General features: G+C 38.3%; 3 protein-coding genes across 4 annotated transcripts in view; 1 reads left to right on the top strand and 2 right to left on the bottom strand.

The window, feature by feature from the left end:
* LOC130077312 (gastrula zinc finger protein XlCGF7.1-like) overlaps positions 1-15,577 on the bottom strand; it is a 193,038-nt gene that overhangs the window by 43,305 nt on the left and 134,156 nt on the right. The gene's annotated exons all lie outside the window — the stretch shown is intronic.
* The window catches only part of LOC130077301 (uncharacterized), a 235,097-nt gene that overhangs the window by 170,915 nt on the left and 48,605 nt on the right, over positions 1-15,577 (top strand). The window lies entirely within an intron of this gene.
* Positions 1-15,577, bottom strand: part of LOC130077311 (zinc finger protein 845-like) — a 53,265-nt gene that overhangs the window by 11,298 nt on the left and 26,390 nt on the right. Inside the window, exon 3 of the mRNA XM_056242515.1 lies at positions 1,936-2,970. Coding sequence (XP_056098490.1) covers positions 1,936-2,970 — 1,035 coding nt within the window. The remainder of the gene's footprint in view (positions 1-1,935; positions 2,971-15,577) is intronic.

Here is a 15,577-nt window from a genome sequence, read left to right as displayed (position 1 = left end):
TTAATTTTTTTACAGAACTGCTTTTGAAATTACGATTGGTAGCCTATTATTATACAGATGCAAAGTCGTTCTGTTGGATAGCTACTATTTTGTTCCTTATAGTGTAAAATGGAAATGCATGATAATTGTATTTTATAAATATAAGCAAAAAAAACTGTATGGTGTAACAGAGTTTTAGAGCTAGACAAATCTAAATAAATCTAAAATATACAGCAGACCATGTTTGTGCGGGATTTGAACCCGCGTCATCTTGATGATGAACCGTAAGTTCTACCGCTCGGCTATGAATTTACTCACTGAGAAATACCCGAACGTCTGTTTCTCACATGAGCGATTTTTTCATTTAGCCTGTGAGTGTAGGCCTATACTTGAGCCTTTTACAGTTTTAAAACATTATATCTTATCTGTATGACCAACAATTATGGAGTAGGCTATAAATGTTTGTTGTAGGCTTATTTGGAAATTACCATAACTTGTAGTATTTCATCCTTATAGGCTACAGACATTAGCCCCACTTACGTTTTGCTAAATGTCCCTTTGCGCCACCTGGCGGTCGTTTCGCGAACGACTTTGAAATGCGACTGGTTTATTTTGACCGCGGTGGATGGCTAAAAATGGGATGTGGATGGCTAAAAGGTGTGACTAAAAATGTGCTTTTGGCTTTCATTTATATTTTGATTGTTTGTATATATATATACACACTACCGTTCAAAAGTTTGGGGTCGGTACGATTTTAAATACTTTTAAAAGAATTCTCTTCTGCTAACCATGGCTGCGCTTATTTGATTAAAAATACAACAAAAATCAGTTATAGTATTAAATATTATCTCCAGTGTAAATCAGCTGTTTTCTGTGTGAATATATAGTAAAGTGTAATTTATTCCTGTGATCAAAGCTGAATTTCAGCATCACCAGTGTCAGTGTCTTCAGTGTCAAATGATCCTTCACAAATCAGTACAATATGAGGATTTGATGCTCAAGAAACATTTATTATTATTATCAATGTTGAAACAGTTGTTGGTCTGTCAGTTGTACTTTTTTTTTTTTTTTTTTTTTAGGATTCTTTGATGAATAGGGTTAGGGTTAGAATCTTTTGTAACATTATAAATGTCTTTACTGTCACTTTCGATCAAATGAATTATTCCTTGATAAATAAAAGTATTGATTTCTTTCCTCCAAAAAATAAAAATAAAATTCTCACTGACCCCAAACTTTTGAACGGTAGTGTGTATATATATATATGTGTGTGTGTGTGTGTGTGTGTGTGTGTATAAATATTTATTTATTTATATATATATATTGTCCTTGCATTCTTTCTTGTGTGACACCCCTGAATGAAAGGCTCATTAGTATGCAGTCTGCTCAGGTGAGAACTGCCTAATTATTCATGAGGGGGTTGGGCCGTTCCGCCCATCCGCATATTGCCTTTGCAAACAAAAAAATGTTTTTCACAATTTAAAACAATCTATTATTTTATGTGAATGATTAGGCAGAATGATTTTCAGATCAATTCAAAGCAAAAACTCTAGGCAACAACATCCACTAGTCAAAAGTCTTGTGGACAAATATTTAGTATGTTATTTGTGGCCTTATATTAGAAACTTTAGTTTTTAGTTTTTTCAATAACCACGCATAAACAATATTCTCTCAAAAATACAAACATGTATTAACATGTTGTTCACATATTATGGTAGCCCTGTGTGTGCTATATAGAGTGTAATTTCACCTGTGCCATTAATATGTTTATAAGCAACTGAAAAAAGCACAAATGTCAGAGCATGCCAAAACATCTCAAGGACCCCGAAAACACCTCAGACCCCAGAGGGTTAAGCTACTTCTGCAGCTAATGAATTGAGACACAGCTTTTGAGTTGATCTGAAATCACACTTGAAACTGCCGGTCTTAAAGATGAACTCTGTTCACTGTAAAAACTTCAGATGATGTTTCGTTGTCCTGACGCTTGTTGTAAAGAAGATAAATGAGTGAAACTCTTCCCTCGTGGAGGAGGGCAGTGATCCGGCTTCTCTCCAGTGTGGATCCTCTCATGTCTTTTCAGGTTTACTGACTGACTGAAACTGTTCTCACAGTGTGAACACTTGTAAGGTTTTTCTCCAGTGTGGACTCTCTCGTGTGTTTTAAGAGTTCCTAAACGACTGAATCTCTTGTCGCAGTGTGAACACTTGAATGGCTTCTCTCCAGTGTGGATCCTCTCATGTTTTTTCATGGCTTCTGACCATTTGAATCTCTTGTCGCAGTGAGAACACTTGTAAGGTTTTTCTGTGTGGATCCTCTGATGCCTTTTCACTTCAGCATCTGTAATAAAGGTCTTCCCACAATCAAAGCACACATGATTCTTCACACCACTGTGTCTTTTCTGGTGTAATTTCAAAGCTCTCAGCAGACTAAAACTCTTCCCACACAAAGAACACAAGTGAGGCTTTTCCTTTGAATGAACGTTCAGGTGGATCTTCAGGGATTTTGCTGAAAAATATGATTTACCACATTGATCACAGCTATATGGTCTTTCTCCAGAATGAGAAAGCACATGTGATTTAAAACTGCTTACATGTGCAAAACTCTTCCCGCACTGATCACACGTGTACGGCTTCTCTCCAGTGTGGATTTTCATGTGTTCCTTAAGGGCTTTTTGTACTAAGAACGTTTTCCCACACTGGTCACATGTGTGCAGATTCTCTCCAGTGTGGATTTTCATGTGTACATTAAGGCCTCTTTTTCTTGTGAAACTCTTCCCACACTGATCACATGTGTGGCGCTTCTTTCCAGTGTGGATTATCGTCTGTCTCTTCAGGATTACATTTTCTGTGAAACTCTTCCCACACTGAGGCGAGGTGAAAGATTTTCTCAATAAATTACTTTCAGTCTGTAAGCAACTTGAAAAATTTTCACCAGCTTTGACATGTTTCTCCTTTGCTTCTCTAAGTTCTTCACTCTCCTTGTCATCCATCAGATCTAAAATGAAAGAAAGGTTTAATTTTCAGTAAATCATAAAAAACTGGAGAAATGAGAAGGGAAATAACAAATTTAACCCAGATATTTTATCAGAAAGAAACCAATAACTGCCTTTACCAAAAAAATAAATATGATATTTTTTAAGTTTCCTTTCTTAATCTGATATTCATCTATTCCCAAATCACTTGTCCTTTGTAGGGTCACAGTGATCCTGGAGACTATCAGCATCTCTAGCCATATGCTGGAAAACATCCCGGATTGATTCACACAGTGTTCACAGGTAAGTTAACTTGCTTTGATTTAATTGTTAAAATGGTGCTGTCCGCATGTATATGTGACATAACATGCCATTAGAGATGAACACTAACTAAGTTATGTGTGTACTGTTTTTTTTTTTTTTTTACTTTCCTAATGTATAATTATTCCAGTAAATAGGGGTAGGTGATTTACCAGTAGAGATAAACCCGTAGAGAGTTGACAACCACTATATCATCATAGCCTGGTTCTACCAGACTCTCGTACATTTCATTTGTACAGAGAGTCTGGCCTCGCTCCATTGAGAAACGTTTACTTCCTTGTAGGCGGGTTCTCTGTTAAAGTTCAAAACTATTGGATCTGCCCAGCGTCACTCAGGATCTGACATAGGCAATCGCTAACGTGTGGTCGTGACGTATGTCATGCGCCGAAACCGGCTGGAAACAACAAGTCCCAATTCCATATTCATAAATCTAAATATCTAAATGCTAAACCTCTCTTTCTTATATTTGTGAAAGAATTTAAAAAATACCTCTTTTCAATTAAGTTGTCTGAGAACAAAAAAAGCCTTAAAAACATTATCTGTTTGTAATTATTTTCCTTTTTTCAGTGTCATGTAATTCTCTTAACTTGTTCATGTTTATTTTATATTATCCCCCTACTGTTTTATTTTTGTTTTGTTTTTATTATTATTTTTTGTTTGTTTTTGTATTATGTTTTCTGTTATTACTTGTGTATTGTTTTAAGCAATAAAAAAAACAAGTCCGAATGATCAGAGGATTATGTTTAGAATAAGATGTCTGTCAACGAGAGCTGCATGTTTTGTTCATCGAATTTAAGAGTTCAAGGAACAATTCTAAATGTATATTTGACACTAAGGACAGTGATGTATTCAGTCAACTGTCGAAGCTGGGTGTAATCATTAACAATACGCCGCTGCGGTCGTTTCGGATCTGCCGCAAATGCTGTACAGTGATCATCGTGCACGCCGAGCTGCCCAGCACCAACTCCTAACCTTTCTGCCTCCCTCACTTGGTCCTCCATTAGTGCAACAAGAGGAGACGACAACAACTATCGGCTTTGCATCCTATCGTTCGCCTTAGCTAACTCATTCACCACTAGCGGAGTGAGCTGGAAAATTAAACTTTTCCCGAACCCCGTGGGGAGGAGGGCCACAACATCATGGCCACCAACAACACTTAGCAAACATTGATCTTGCTCCGGCTTTAACTTCTGGATATTCGGCAGTTTTGCAACAACGGACCGAATAGATTTTCTCACGTCTTTCTCCGCTGCCATTACTGAACTCCAACTCAAACTGACGCGCTACATCAACGTCATCGTTCTCAGCCACTCCCTCTGTTCGCTGATTGGACCGGTAAAAAAATTATTTCTGGAAACCAAAGTCTACAGCACAATCCCAGACGTAGTACTGAAGGAAAATAAAATTGAGCGGAAGTGCGTAGGAGGGCGGAGCCAGGCTAATATCATCATGGTTATACTCCCAAAACCAAGGGTGCACATAACTTTTTGGGTATGGTTCTCAAGGAGCACCTGGAGATGATGCTCAGTACTCACACTTTGAGGCACACTTATCCTAAAAGCTGTCTAAATGTAAAATAACACTATTTGTTCACTGTAGAAATTAAATATAGATTAATCTTTGTTAAAGCTGTTTTTTCTATTTTATTAACATTAATGACATAGACAACAACAATAATATTAGGCTGTTGTCTCTTTCTGAAATCAGGCAAGTTGCATCACACAAGATCTTGGAACAGAATGTATATTTGAATAAATCCATTTTATGAAAACCAACATTTGAATGTGAATATTAAAAAAACTAGTAGAATCATAATTATGTAATTAAATTGTATTACAAAATTTTTATTAAAACTTCCTTATGAAATGTATAAATTACGAATAAATTAATTTTAACCTTTAATATTACAATGTACCAACTGTGGTTGACTGTAAAGTTTACTGCATTAGATGAGAGACATTTTTGTCTTTGAGGAAATTTGCCATGCACTGTACCTGATAGGCCACAAATTAATCAATATCTAGGCAAACTTCGATCGAAAGCTTATGAATCAAAATCGAATCCAATTGAGAAATGTATGTTAATGCCCAGCCCTAGTATCAATACATATTGTTACTTGAAGAAAATGTTGTCTCTTCCTTTATTTGAGTGCACCAGAATGCTTCGTTTACATGTAAAAACACAAAAAAAATTCTCCTGTGGGACGACGCTGCTCTCAGACTCCGTACAACTATTTACTTCATAAACATGTCACCTTTTTCGTTTGCTGTTCTAAGTTTCAAGAGTAAACATCACCATTCAAAATACTTCTCTCACATGTCATAACTCAGCATCCCTACGCATACTACTTTCTGCAATTAACGTTAATTGTTCATTTTTCCAGAGCATCAACAGGATTTTCCAAGACCATTTTACATGTGTTTTCCAGGACTGGAAACAGGGCACATGAGAACCTTCACAGTTCTAATGACTGTTCTAATAACAACAATTAAATCTGATTAACTGCTTAAAGTTTTTTGTAACCTTAAAGGGATACTCCACATTTTTTGGAAATAGGCTCATTTTGCAACTCCCCCAGAGTTAAACTGTTGAGTTTTACCGTTTTCAAATCCATTCAGCCGATCTCCGGTTCTGGCGGTACCACTTTTAGCATAGCTTAGCATACATCATTGAAGTGGACAAGACCATTAGCATTTCTCATTAAAAAATGACCAAAGAGTTTCGATATTTTTCCTATTTAAGACTTGACTCTTCTGTAGTTACATCGTGCACTAAGACCGACGGAAAATGTAAAGTTGCGATTTTCTAGGCTGATATGGGTAGGAACTATTCTCTCATTCATGCGTAATAATCAAGAAACTTTGCTGCCGTACCATGAGTGCAGCAGGCGCAATGATATGATGCAGCGCAAACACAAACTTATATGGTCACGCAGGAAGTAACCTTGCTGGGGACTATTTTCAGGCGCTGCATTATATCAGAGAATGTCTAATATGGGGAGAACTCCCACTCACAATAAACTTCCGGGGTCTGAACTGGTTGCAGTTCCACTCTAGATCCATATGAGGGCGCTCACAGGTGGAGTGCAGAATGAATGGAGGTCTATGGAGCAATACCCCTAAAAATCCACTTTTCTCAGGATATAATTTTTTGTCTAGTAATTTGAATGTTGTATTCGAAAGAAGATGCAACAAAATTACACATTACTGGGTGTTAGATTTTTTAGAGTCACTTATTTGCTTTAAAAAGTCTTTTAAAGGGATACTCCACTTTTTTTGGAAATAGGCTCATTTTACAACTCCCCCAGAGTTAAACTGTTGAGTTTTACCGTTTTTGAATCCATTCAGCCGATCTCCGGTTCTGACGGTACCACTTTTAGCATAGCTTAGCATACGTCATTGAAGTGGACAAGACCATTAGCATTTCTCATTAAAAAATGACCAAAGTGTTTCGATATTTTTCCTATTTAAAACTTGACTCTTCTGTAGTTACATCGTGCACTAAGACCGACGGAAAATGTAAAGTTGCGATTTTCTAGGCTGATATGGCTAGGAACTATACTCTCATTCCTGCGTAATAATCAAGAAACTTTACTGCCGTACCATGAGAGCAGCAGGCGTAATGATATGACACAGCGCCTGAAAATAGGCCACCTTCCGTCAACACAACGGAACTATTTTCAGGCGCTGCGTCATATCCTTACGCCTGCTGCACTCATGGTACGGCAGTGAAGTTTCTTGATTATTACGCAGGAATGAGAGTATAGTTCCTAGCCATATCAGCCTAGAAAATCGCAACTTTACATTTTCCGTCGGTCTTAGTGCACGATGTAACTACAGAAGAGTCAAGTTTTAAATAGGAAAAATATCGAAACACTTTGGTCATTTTTTAATGAGAAATGCTAATGGTCTTGTCCACTTCAATGATGTATGCTAAGCTATGCTAAAAGTGGTACCGCCAGAACCGGAGATCGGCTGAATGGATTCAAAAACGGTAAAACTCAACAGTTTAACTCTGGGGGAGTTGTAAAATGAGCCTATTTCCAAAAAAAGTGGAGTATCCCTTTAAAATGTCAATGACGTCATACACATCGTACGACCAGAAACCTGCTTTACGGCAATCCTTCATTCACTGGTGCTTTCGCGCATAGACAGACGAGAGAAGCCGCGAAATTTAAAAATACTACTGTTATTGTGTCACGAAATGTAGTTTTAATAGTTTTTCAGTCGACAATGTAGTTGTTTAAAGCTCAAATCTGTGGTTTATTTATAAAGATAGCGCCTATTTAAAAGTTTGATCTGACGTGTTCGGAGTTGTGAGGACCAGTCTTTCACCGGGTCTCAGCACCCCGCCTGGAACAGCCTTTCCTCGGCTAGTGCGTCTGACGTGTGCCGCTGGCTCTGATGTCTCTAGTAGTTAAACGAGCTATAATTCGTCTTGTGTATATCTAACGGGAGATCTTTGGTCTTATTAATCGTATCATTTGTTCCCTGGCAAATCGTTTTGGCTGAGGGCAAAGTGAAGTTTCATAACTTTATATTTTGGCTATTTTAACGTTGTATCCTGCTGTGTCTGAATGGTTTACTTTATTTCTTGTCTTGTATAACTTATTATACCTTTTAGGCTACTTATACTGTTATAATGTCTCTTACTGATCAATAAAACTGAAATTTAACAAAAATAGACAGGGTTGTGTCATTTTATTTTATATAGCCTATATTTTATATAGCCTTTTCATTACTATTTTATTTGCTGTATACTGTTTGTTTATTTTATTGACTAAACTATTTACTATTACTCACTGTATTATATTTACTATTTGCACTGCATTGTAGTTGTACCATATCGTATTACCATAGATAAAGGATCCATCAGTTATCTTTGTTATTGCTAAAATCGGGTCAATCACAGAAAATGCTTTTTCCACAAAGCGGCCAATAGGGCGTCTGTGTATTTATTATGTTTATGCTTTTGCACTTTCTTTTCTCTCGAGGCATCAACTAAACATCTGACACGGGTAAATATCTTTTTTACAGTCTATTGTATATAAAGAGTTCAGTCCACCTATGGCCTTAAAGCTGCCGTCGGCAACATTTTTTTGATCATATTCAGTGAAATCGACACTATAATCTGACAGAACAACATAAATAAAGTGGTTTTAGAAAAAACCCCGAGCTTCTAACTCCACCTGGAGCTTGTTATTTGTTTTGCAAAAATCCACAGCTCCCGGTTCATCATGTCCAATCAGCGCGGGATGTGAGAACTGACTGTCAATCACAGATCGGGCACCCGCCACCCCTCGCGCACGTTACAATCACATGCACACGCCTGTAGTTCGCGGAAGTTCGCGCAGTAACGAAGAGTGATGGCGGAAAATCAAGTAAGCTCATTTAGAGTATAAATGACGTCAGCAAATGCAATCTATCGGTACATTAGCCAGGACAGCATACCTCCAAATACTCCATGGTGGTGATGGATGCTGATGAGACGGGCGCGTTCCAGGGCTCTCAAGTTTTGAAGACAGGTAAGAGTGACACCCAGCCGACGGGGGGTTGGATACATTTTTGTCATTGGTTGTTGCGTTAAATCTTACCCAGATACAATAGTGCTATTTTCTGATTGGCTATTGTGTAGCTCGACGAACAACACCAGAGGGAACGCGCTTGATTCATGCCGGTTCCACAGTGAGAGCGGCGCGGCCAGAGTTTTGGGCGCTGCGGCATATTAAATATATTACAAATAGTTTTTCAGCGTGAGAAATACAATGTGTGGCGGGAGAGCGTGACAAAAGACCGAAATGAGTGACTGTCACGCTCAATGCGTGACACTTGAGAGCCCTGGCGTTCACTGAAAATCTGGTGCACACGCACTGACCAGAGCTGGCACTGACGAGCATGAACTGGGTGGGAGGGTATCCGTTGATAGTGGGGGAGGGGCATGAGAGTTGTAAACATTCAAAATTTTACTAAATCCACTCAATCTGCCAGACTTGCCGACTGGAGCTTTAACATTGGTCCCGCTTCGGATGCCACGATGCCATCAAGCGGTGTCTCTGGTCGTAATCAGTCCTTCACTGACCAATCAGCGTCCATTAGCAAAATGCTAGCGTGTTATGGGCAACAACAACTCAACCTGTAAGAAATCGAAAGGACATAAGCACTCGTTCATTCAACTTTCGACCTATAACCCATGTTGAACTTGCAGAACCTACATTCAAATCTGAGATTTCTCAATGACAATCGGGTAAAAGAGACAAATTTAGCCGTCTAGCCCCATTGACTCCCATTCATTTTGCACTCGGACGATCGCCCCCAGTGGAATTCTGGTGGAACTACAACCAAAATTCGGTACAATAGGACTTAATAGGGAGTGGCCAGGCTTTCCGTAGACGGGCTTTGATTATATCATTGCGTCTGCTGCACTCATGGTACGGCAGTAAAGTTTCTTGATTATTACGCAGGAATGAGAGAATATTTCCTAGCCATATCAGCCTAGAAAATAGCAACTTTACATTTTCCGTCGGTCTTAGTGCACGATGTAATTACAGAAGAGTCAAGTTTTCATTATTAATTCATCAAACGTACAAGAGTAACATTACTACTTCAAACATCAAAACAATCATACACTCAAACAAATAAAAACACAACAAAATCTTTCAAATTGCCAGCTATGCTAAATGTGTATTACAGTAGGCAGACGCCAGAAAATGGGCAAACAAATAGCGCAGAATCAAATGAAAACAAGACAGAAAGGACAGCAAAAACGTTGCTTATACAAACCGTACGTTTTGTCATGAATGTGTTCATATACAAAGCGCTGTGAGTAACTCACCTCAGAAGACTTCTTTGACTGAGTGAGAACGCGCCGGTGGTGACGTCATCACCCCGAGACGAAATGTACATGTTATGGAAGGCTGAAAAGACAAATATTTCCTCAGACGAATGGAAGGCCATGCAGAAAGCAATTTCTTTAGACCTAACGTGTACAGACGATACAACGCGAAGACGCGTTATTGCGTGTAGACCATATACCTATCAGAGCTGTTGAAACACATATTTAACGGCTCTGATACCTAGGTGCAGACGCGTAAACCCAGGATTTCCGTTGTCAAAATAAAAGTCACATACACTAGTACCGCAAACTCTACACTTTTTATGATATTAAAGTCCCATATTGTACACCTTTCTTGAGTTTTATTTCAAGTGTTGATGTCCTTATATTTGCGGTATAATTACCAAAAACCATCTCAATATATTTTTACAGCTCCTTTCTCAGGAGCTCTGCTAAGAACAGGTCGATTTTGGCCTGGCTAATTAATATTCATGAGCCTTTCTTCTGATTGGCCTGTTGTTTTCTGAGTGACGCACTGCCAGGCCAATCACAGGTAACTATGGGTTCCAGGGTCATGTATGCAGTAGCCTGCTGTGGCTTGGTGATGCTCACAAGTAAGGTAAATAAAACACTTCTAATGATGGACATTGCTGAGGGAAATGTTATCTGGCCTTATATGTTCAAGCCGGACAACAACAGGAGACAACCAACAACCTCCTCAAACGCGTTTACAAAATTATGTTTGAGAATGGTAATTCTTCCTGCGTTATTTTAAGAGTATAATAATAACCATTGCATCAATGCTGCATGCAGATTTAACGCTAATTTAAACTGTCTGTAAACAAACTCATAGCCTACTTTTGAAATAACATTACCCATGCAAGTACACTAAACGTTAGTTTCTGTTAGCAAAACAAAAGACACAGAGACTGAGTGAACTCAATCTCACTGTCTTTAACTCAATAAAAACAACAGACACCAACAGGGTCACACCAACAGGGTCGGTGTCTGTAATTTAAGAAAACAAATAACGTATTGTGTCTTGTTTCCAACAGATTCTATCAAAGCTTGTGGCAACCATAGACTGTACAAAACAACACGTCAGCACCCACTTAGCAACACCTTGTGTTGCATATCAGTTTACTATAATTTCAGATTATGCTGGCTCCAAAATGTAACATAAAATGTGTTAGAAGTTTATTTACGGGTTGCGAATATGAGGCCTCAACAATGTAGAGACTGCAGCATCTTTTTTTTTTTTTTTTTTTTTTGATTGATGAAAGAAAAAAGTGAAGTTTACATACATACAAAAGAGTTGGGACTGCAGCATCTTTGATGAGCTTCTTTGAAAAACTGCCATTGAACTGTTTTTGATTGACGAAGCAGTCATTTGTGAAATGTGCAGAACAGACTGTTTGGATCCTTCCACCTCAACATTTTACATTTTATGGCTGTTAAAAGAGCTAATCTTTGAGAGTATATAGAAAAGTCAGTATGTAGAAATGAATCAACACCGAACTTACTTAAACTGGACAATGACACTATTTTCTTAGAGCTGCTGTACAGCCAAAACAACTGTGTTGCATTATTTTCCTGTTATTACTGTAAAGCTGCTTTGAAACAATCTGTATTGTTAAAAGCGCTATATAAATAAAGGTGATTTGACAATATGGATTTTTTAACAACATTTAAAGATACAGTAGCATCATTACATTTTTACAGCTACAAAAAGTTAAACATTCACGAATCTTTTATATCATAAATATATTTGTATAATTTCCCTTTTACCGTTTTATAGATATATTATCCTTTAACCCTACTCCCAAACCTAAACATACCCATTTTCTTCAGAAAATAAAAAGAAAAAATGTAGTGGACATAAATGTGAAGGAAAATGACAATTCTAATAACAATATAGCATTAAAAAGATATTTTGAGCCGCTAATCCTACACACCTAAACCTACCCATAACCATTTATTAAAACCATGTACAGTTATGAAGAAAAACAACAGACAGACATGTGTAATCCCAATTTATTTATTGTGAAAATGTCAAAAGCTGTACCAAAAGTAGTGTACTACCAAATGACGATGTGTTGCAGTTGCAGTCCTCTCTGGAGGTATATAATAATAGGTTTGTATGGGGTAAAGAGCAGAATTTAAGTTATTAATCCATGAAAATATTTATCCGGCTTCAGTCCTTGAAGGCCCGCATTTCCCAATTTCAAATGTACATTGACTGGAACACAGACTCGAAGACGATATGAGAAAAAAAGTGTTTTAATGGCAGTTAGAAGTGCGAATGGCGAGTAATAAATGCAAACAATAACTAACTTTGAGGTGGAGAACAGTCTGAAAACAGCTAAGAGCCAGGAATGACACTCAACAGATCAATCTTCTTATATGGGACTTTCAACCCCTCCATAGTTGTTTCATCTCCCACCTTGCTGGTGTCAGTCCAGATCCCATATTGAAGGACAGAAAAAGAGGGAGATAGAAGAAACACACACAACGCTTCCTCAAAGTGAAGTGTGTTTTCCCACAACAGTAGAGTCAAAGAAAGACTTTCAATTCCCAATTCAAAGTTTGAACAATATTCTTCTTATTATTCATCATTCTTGGTAAATATGAATCTAACATCTGTTCTTAAACAGGGAAGAGACTAAAGAATGGCATCCCTGACCTATGTGATCTTAGACAACTTAGATCAACTAACAGCACGACAGTTGCTTGAGAACATAATTTTTTAGTAGGAACAAGGAAGTCAAAAACAACTCAAACCATGCACACACTCTATTCTACATTTATTTTTAATCACTCACTAAAATCACTCCATATAGCAGTGGTTCCGGAGTTAGTCGTGAGAATTTTTAGGAGTTCCATACACACACAGAATGATAATTTAGGGGCTTCACTGCCCTATTTAATTGCAGTTGTCACTCTTGAAACTGTGTACGTGGCCTTTGTTTTGTCACGTGAAGTCTCTAAGGCTGCATTTACACTACCAGTCTAATTGCCCAATTCAATTTGTTGACTATATCTGATTTTTTAACGACCTGCTTACATCTTTAAAAGTAACCCATATCCGATATCTGCATTTACACAATACACTTGGCGAAACAACCCAAGGTAGACATGCTGAATGGGAATGTAATACGGATATTATTACCAATCTTTTTGTTGTGGTCTTGACCACCTTGTACTTGCTTTTTAAGCTTTTGAATTTATGTTGGCACTGTAGCCACGAGGGCTTAAAACTACACTTTTTCCATCTCGCCTGGAATTTCTTTATGGAAAAGTCATGAGATGATTTCATTCGCCACCGTTGCAAGCAAGTCTCTGATTTGTATCAGATTTATTTCCACATCAGATGAATGAGGCCTGAAACCAGCCTGAGAATATCGGAATCCATGTGCTTTTTTCCTGCTTACATGTGTGTGGGTCATATCCGATCTGTGTCACATGGGAGGAAAACAAATTTGAATTGGGTCACTTGAAACATGTAATGTAAATGCAGCCTAAGTGGTATCTTATGTTCGGTTTCATACTGTCAGAAGTTCATATTTTGAGGCACGCAACACACTGGTTTCTCTTCATTGCTGGTGAATCCAAGGGCGAGGTATGCCTCATCATATTTTCTTGTCTTATCACTGTCCTCACCTGATGCGAGGGTCCATTGCAACAGCTTCTAATGGACGCAACAATGCGTTACCGCAGAACCATGGATCATTCATTTATATTTTACCCTGGACAATTCAGATTCATCCATTCGTTTTGTTATTGCACAACAACCGCTGCAGCTGACAACAGACACAAAAAGTATTCTCGTTGCTTGATAAACTTATGGTTGAGCCACTGTAGTCACTTGGACTATTTTTACCATGCCTTTACTAACTTTCTGGGCCGGAAAGTTTCAATTACATAGAAACCTATGGAGGAGTGATCCAGCTCTCAGATTTAATCAAAATATCTTAATTTGTGTTCCGAAGATGAACAAAAGTCTTACGGGGTTGGCAGAACATGAGGGTGAGTAATTACTGACAGAATTTTCATTTTTGGGTGAACTATCCCTTTAAGAGTGATACATATGGATAAGAAATAAGAATATAACTTGAACAAAATTCATAATGAAGATAATTTTAGATATTGTTTTGTATTTGGGAGAAGCACCATCATGGGGTTGATTATAATTTCACACTTGAAACCGCTGGTCTGAAATCAGATCACTGACAACTTCGGATGATGTTTCTCTGTGGTGTCGCTTCTTGCAGCTGCTTAGATAGAAGAGACAGATTTAATTGCTCTATGTATCATTGGGACTTGTTTGGTGTCACACCTGAAAGTGCAGATTCTGAAGTACTTAATGTGACTTTGGACAACTGTTTTTTGCATGAGTGCGCAGAGATGCTGACTGAGTGAAACTCTTCCCACATGGAAGGCAGTGATACGGCTTCTCTCCAGAGTGCACCCTCTCATGTTTTTTCAGATAATCTGACCACTTAAATCTCTTGTCGCAGAGTGAACACTTGTAAGGTCTTTCTCCAGTGTGGACCCTCTCATGTAATTTCAGATATTCTGACCATTTGAATGTCTTGTCGCAGAGTGAGCACGCCACTTGTAAGGTTTTTCTTCACTGTGAATCCTCTAGTGCTTTTTCAGTTCAGCATCTCTAACAAAAGTCTTCCCACAATCAAAGAACATGTGATCCTTCACACCATTGTGTCTTTTCTGGTGTAAATTTAGAGAACTCATCTGACTAAAACTCTTTCCACACAAAGGACACGTGTAAGGCTTCTCCTGTGTGTGAACTTTCATGTGGTCCTTCAGCGCATCTCCCCTAAAAAATGTTTTACCACACTGATCACAGGTAAACGGTCTTTCTCCAGAATGACGACGCAGGTGTATTTTAAAACTGCATGCTTTTCTGAAACTCCTCCCACACTGATCACATGTGAACGGCTTCTATCCAGTGTGGATTGTCATGTGTTCCTTAAAGGGATACTCCACCAGTTTTTCTTATTAAACTATGTTATTCCCTTAACTAAGACGAGTTGATACATACCTCTCTCGTCTCAGTGCGTGCACTATATCGCTCTGTATTGCCGCAAAACTATGTTAGCACTTAGCTTAGCCCATGCATTAAATATGGGCCAAGCAGAGAAGCAACCAAACACTTCCACGTTTTCCCTATGTAAACACAGTTACTCGAGTAGTGTAACTTGACCTGGGCTGGTGACACAAAATAAACCGTTGCGCTTTTCTAAGCGTTTAAAATTGATGACTATATTGTATGGCGGAATACCATAACAAGTGCTTTTGAGCACTTCGACTTGGCGCAATAATATCTTCACTTGTGAAAAGTCCTCTTACCGGCTCCCGCTTCCTCTCCCCCTCCCTCTGACATTTCCGTCAATACAACCAACGTGACTTTTACTACCTGTGCTATTAGCAAACTGCAGATCATTTGCAATGGCGGAC

Source organism: Rhinichthys klamathensis, unplaced genomic scaffold (assembly GCF_029890125.1).
Source record: "Rhinichthys klamathensis goyatoka isolate OS25496 unplaced genomic scaffold, OSU_Roscu_1.1 h1tg000727l_1, whole genome shotgun sequence".
Lineage (NCBI taxonomy): Eukaryota > Metazoa > Chordata > Actinopteri > Cypriniformes > Leuciscidae > Rhinichthys > Rhinichthys klamathensis.
The sequence above is the reverse complement of the archived record's forward strand: the minus strand, read 5'-3'. Positions and strand labels throughout refer to the sequence as shown.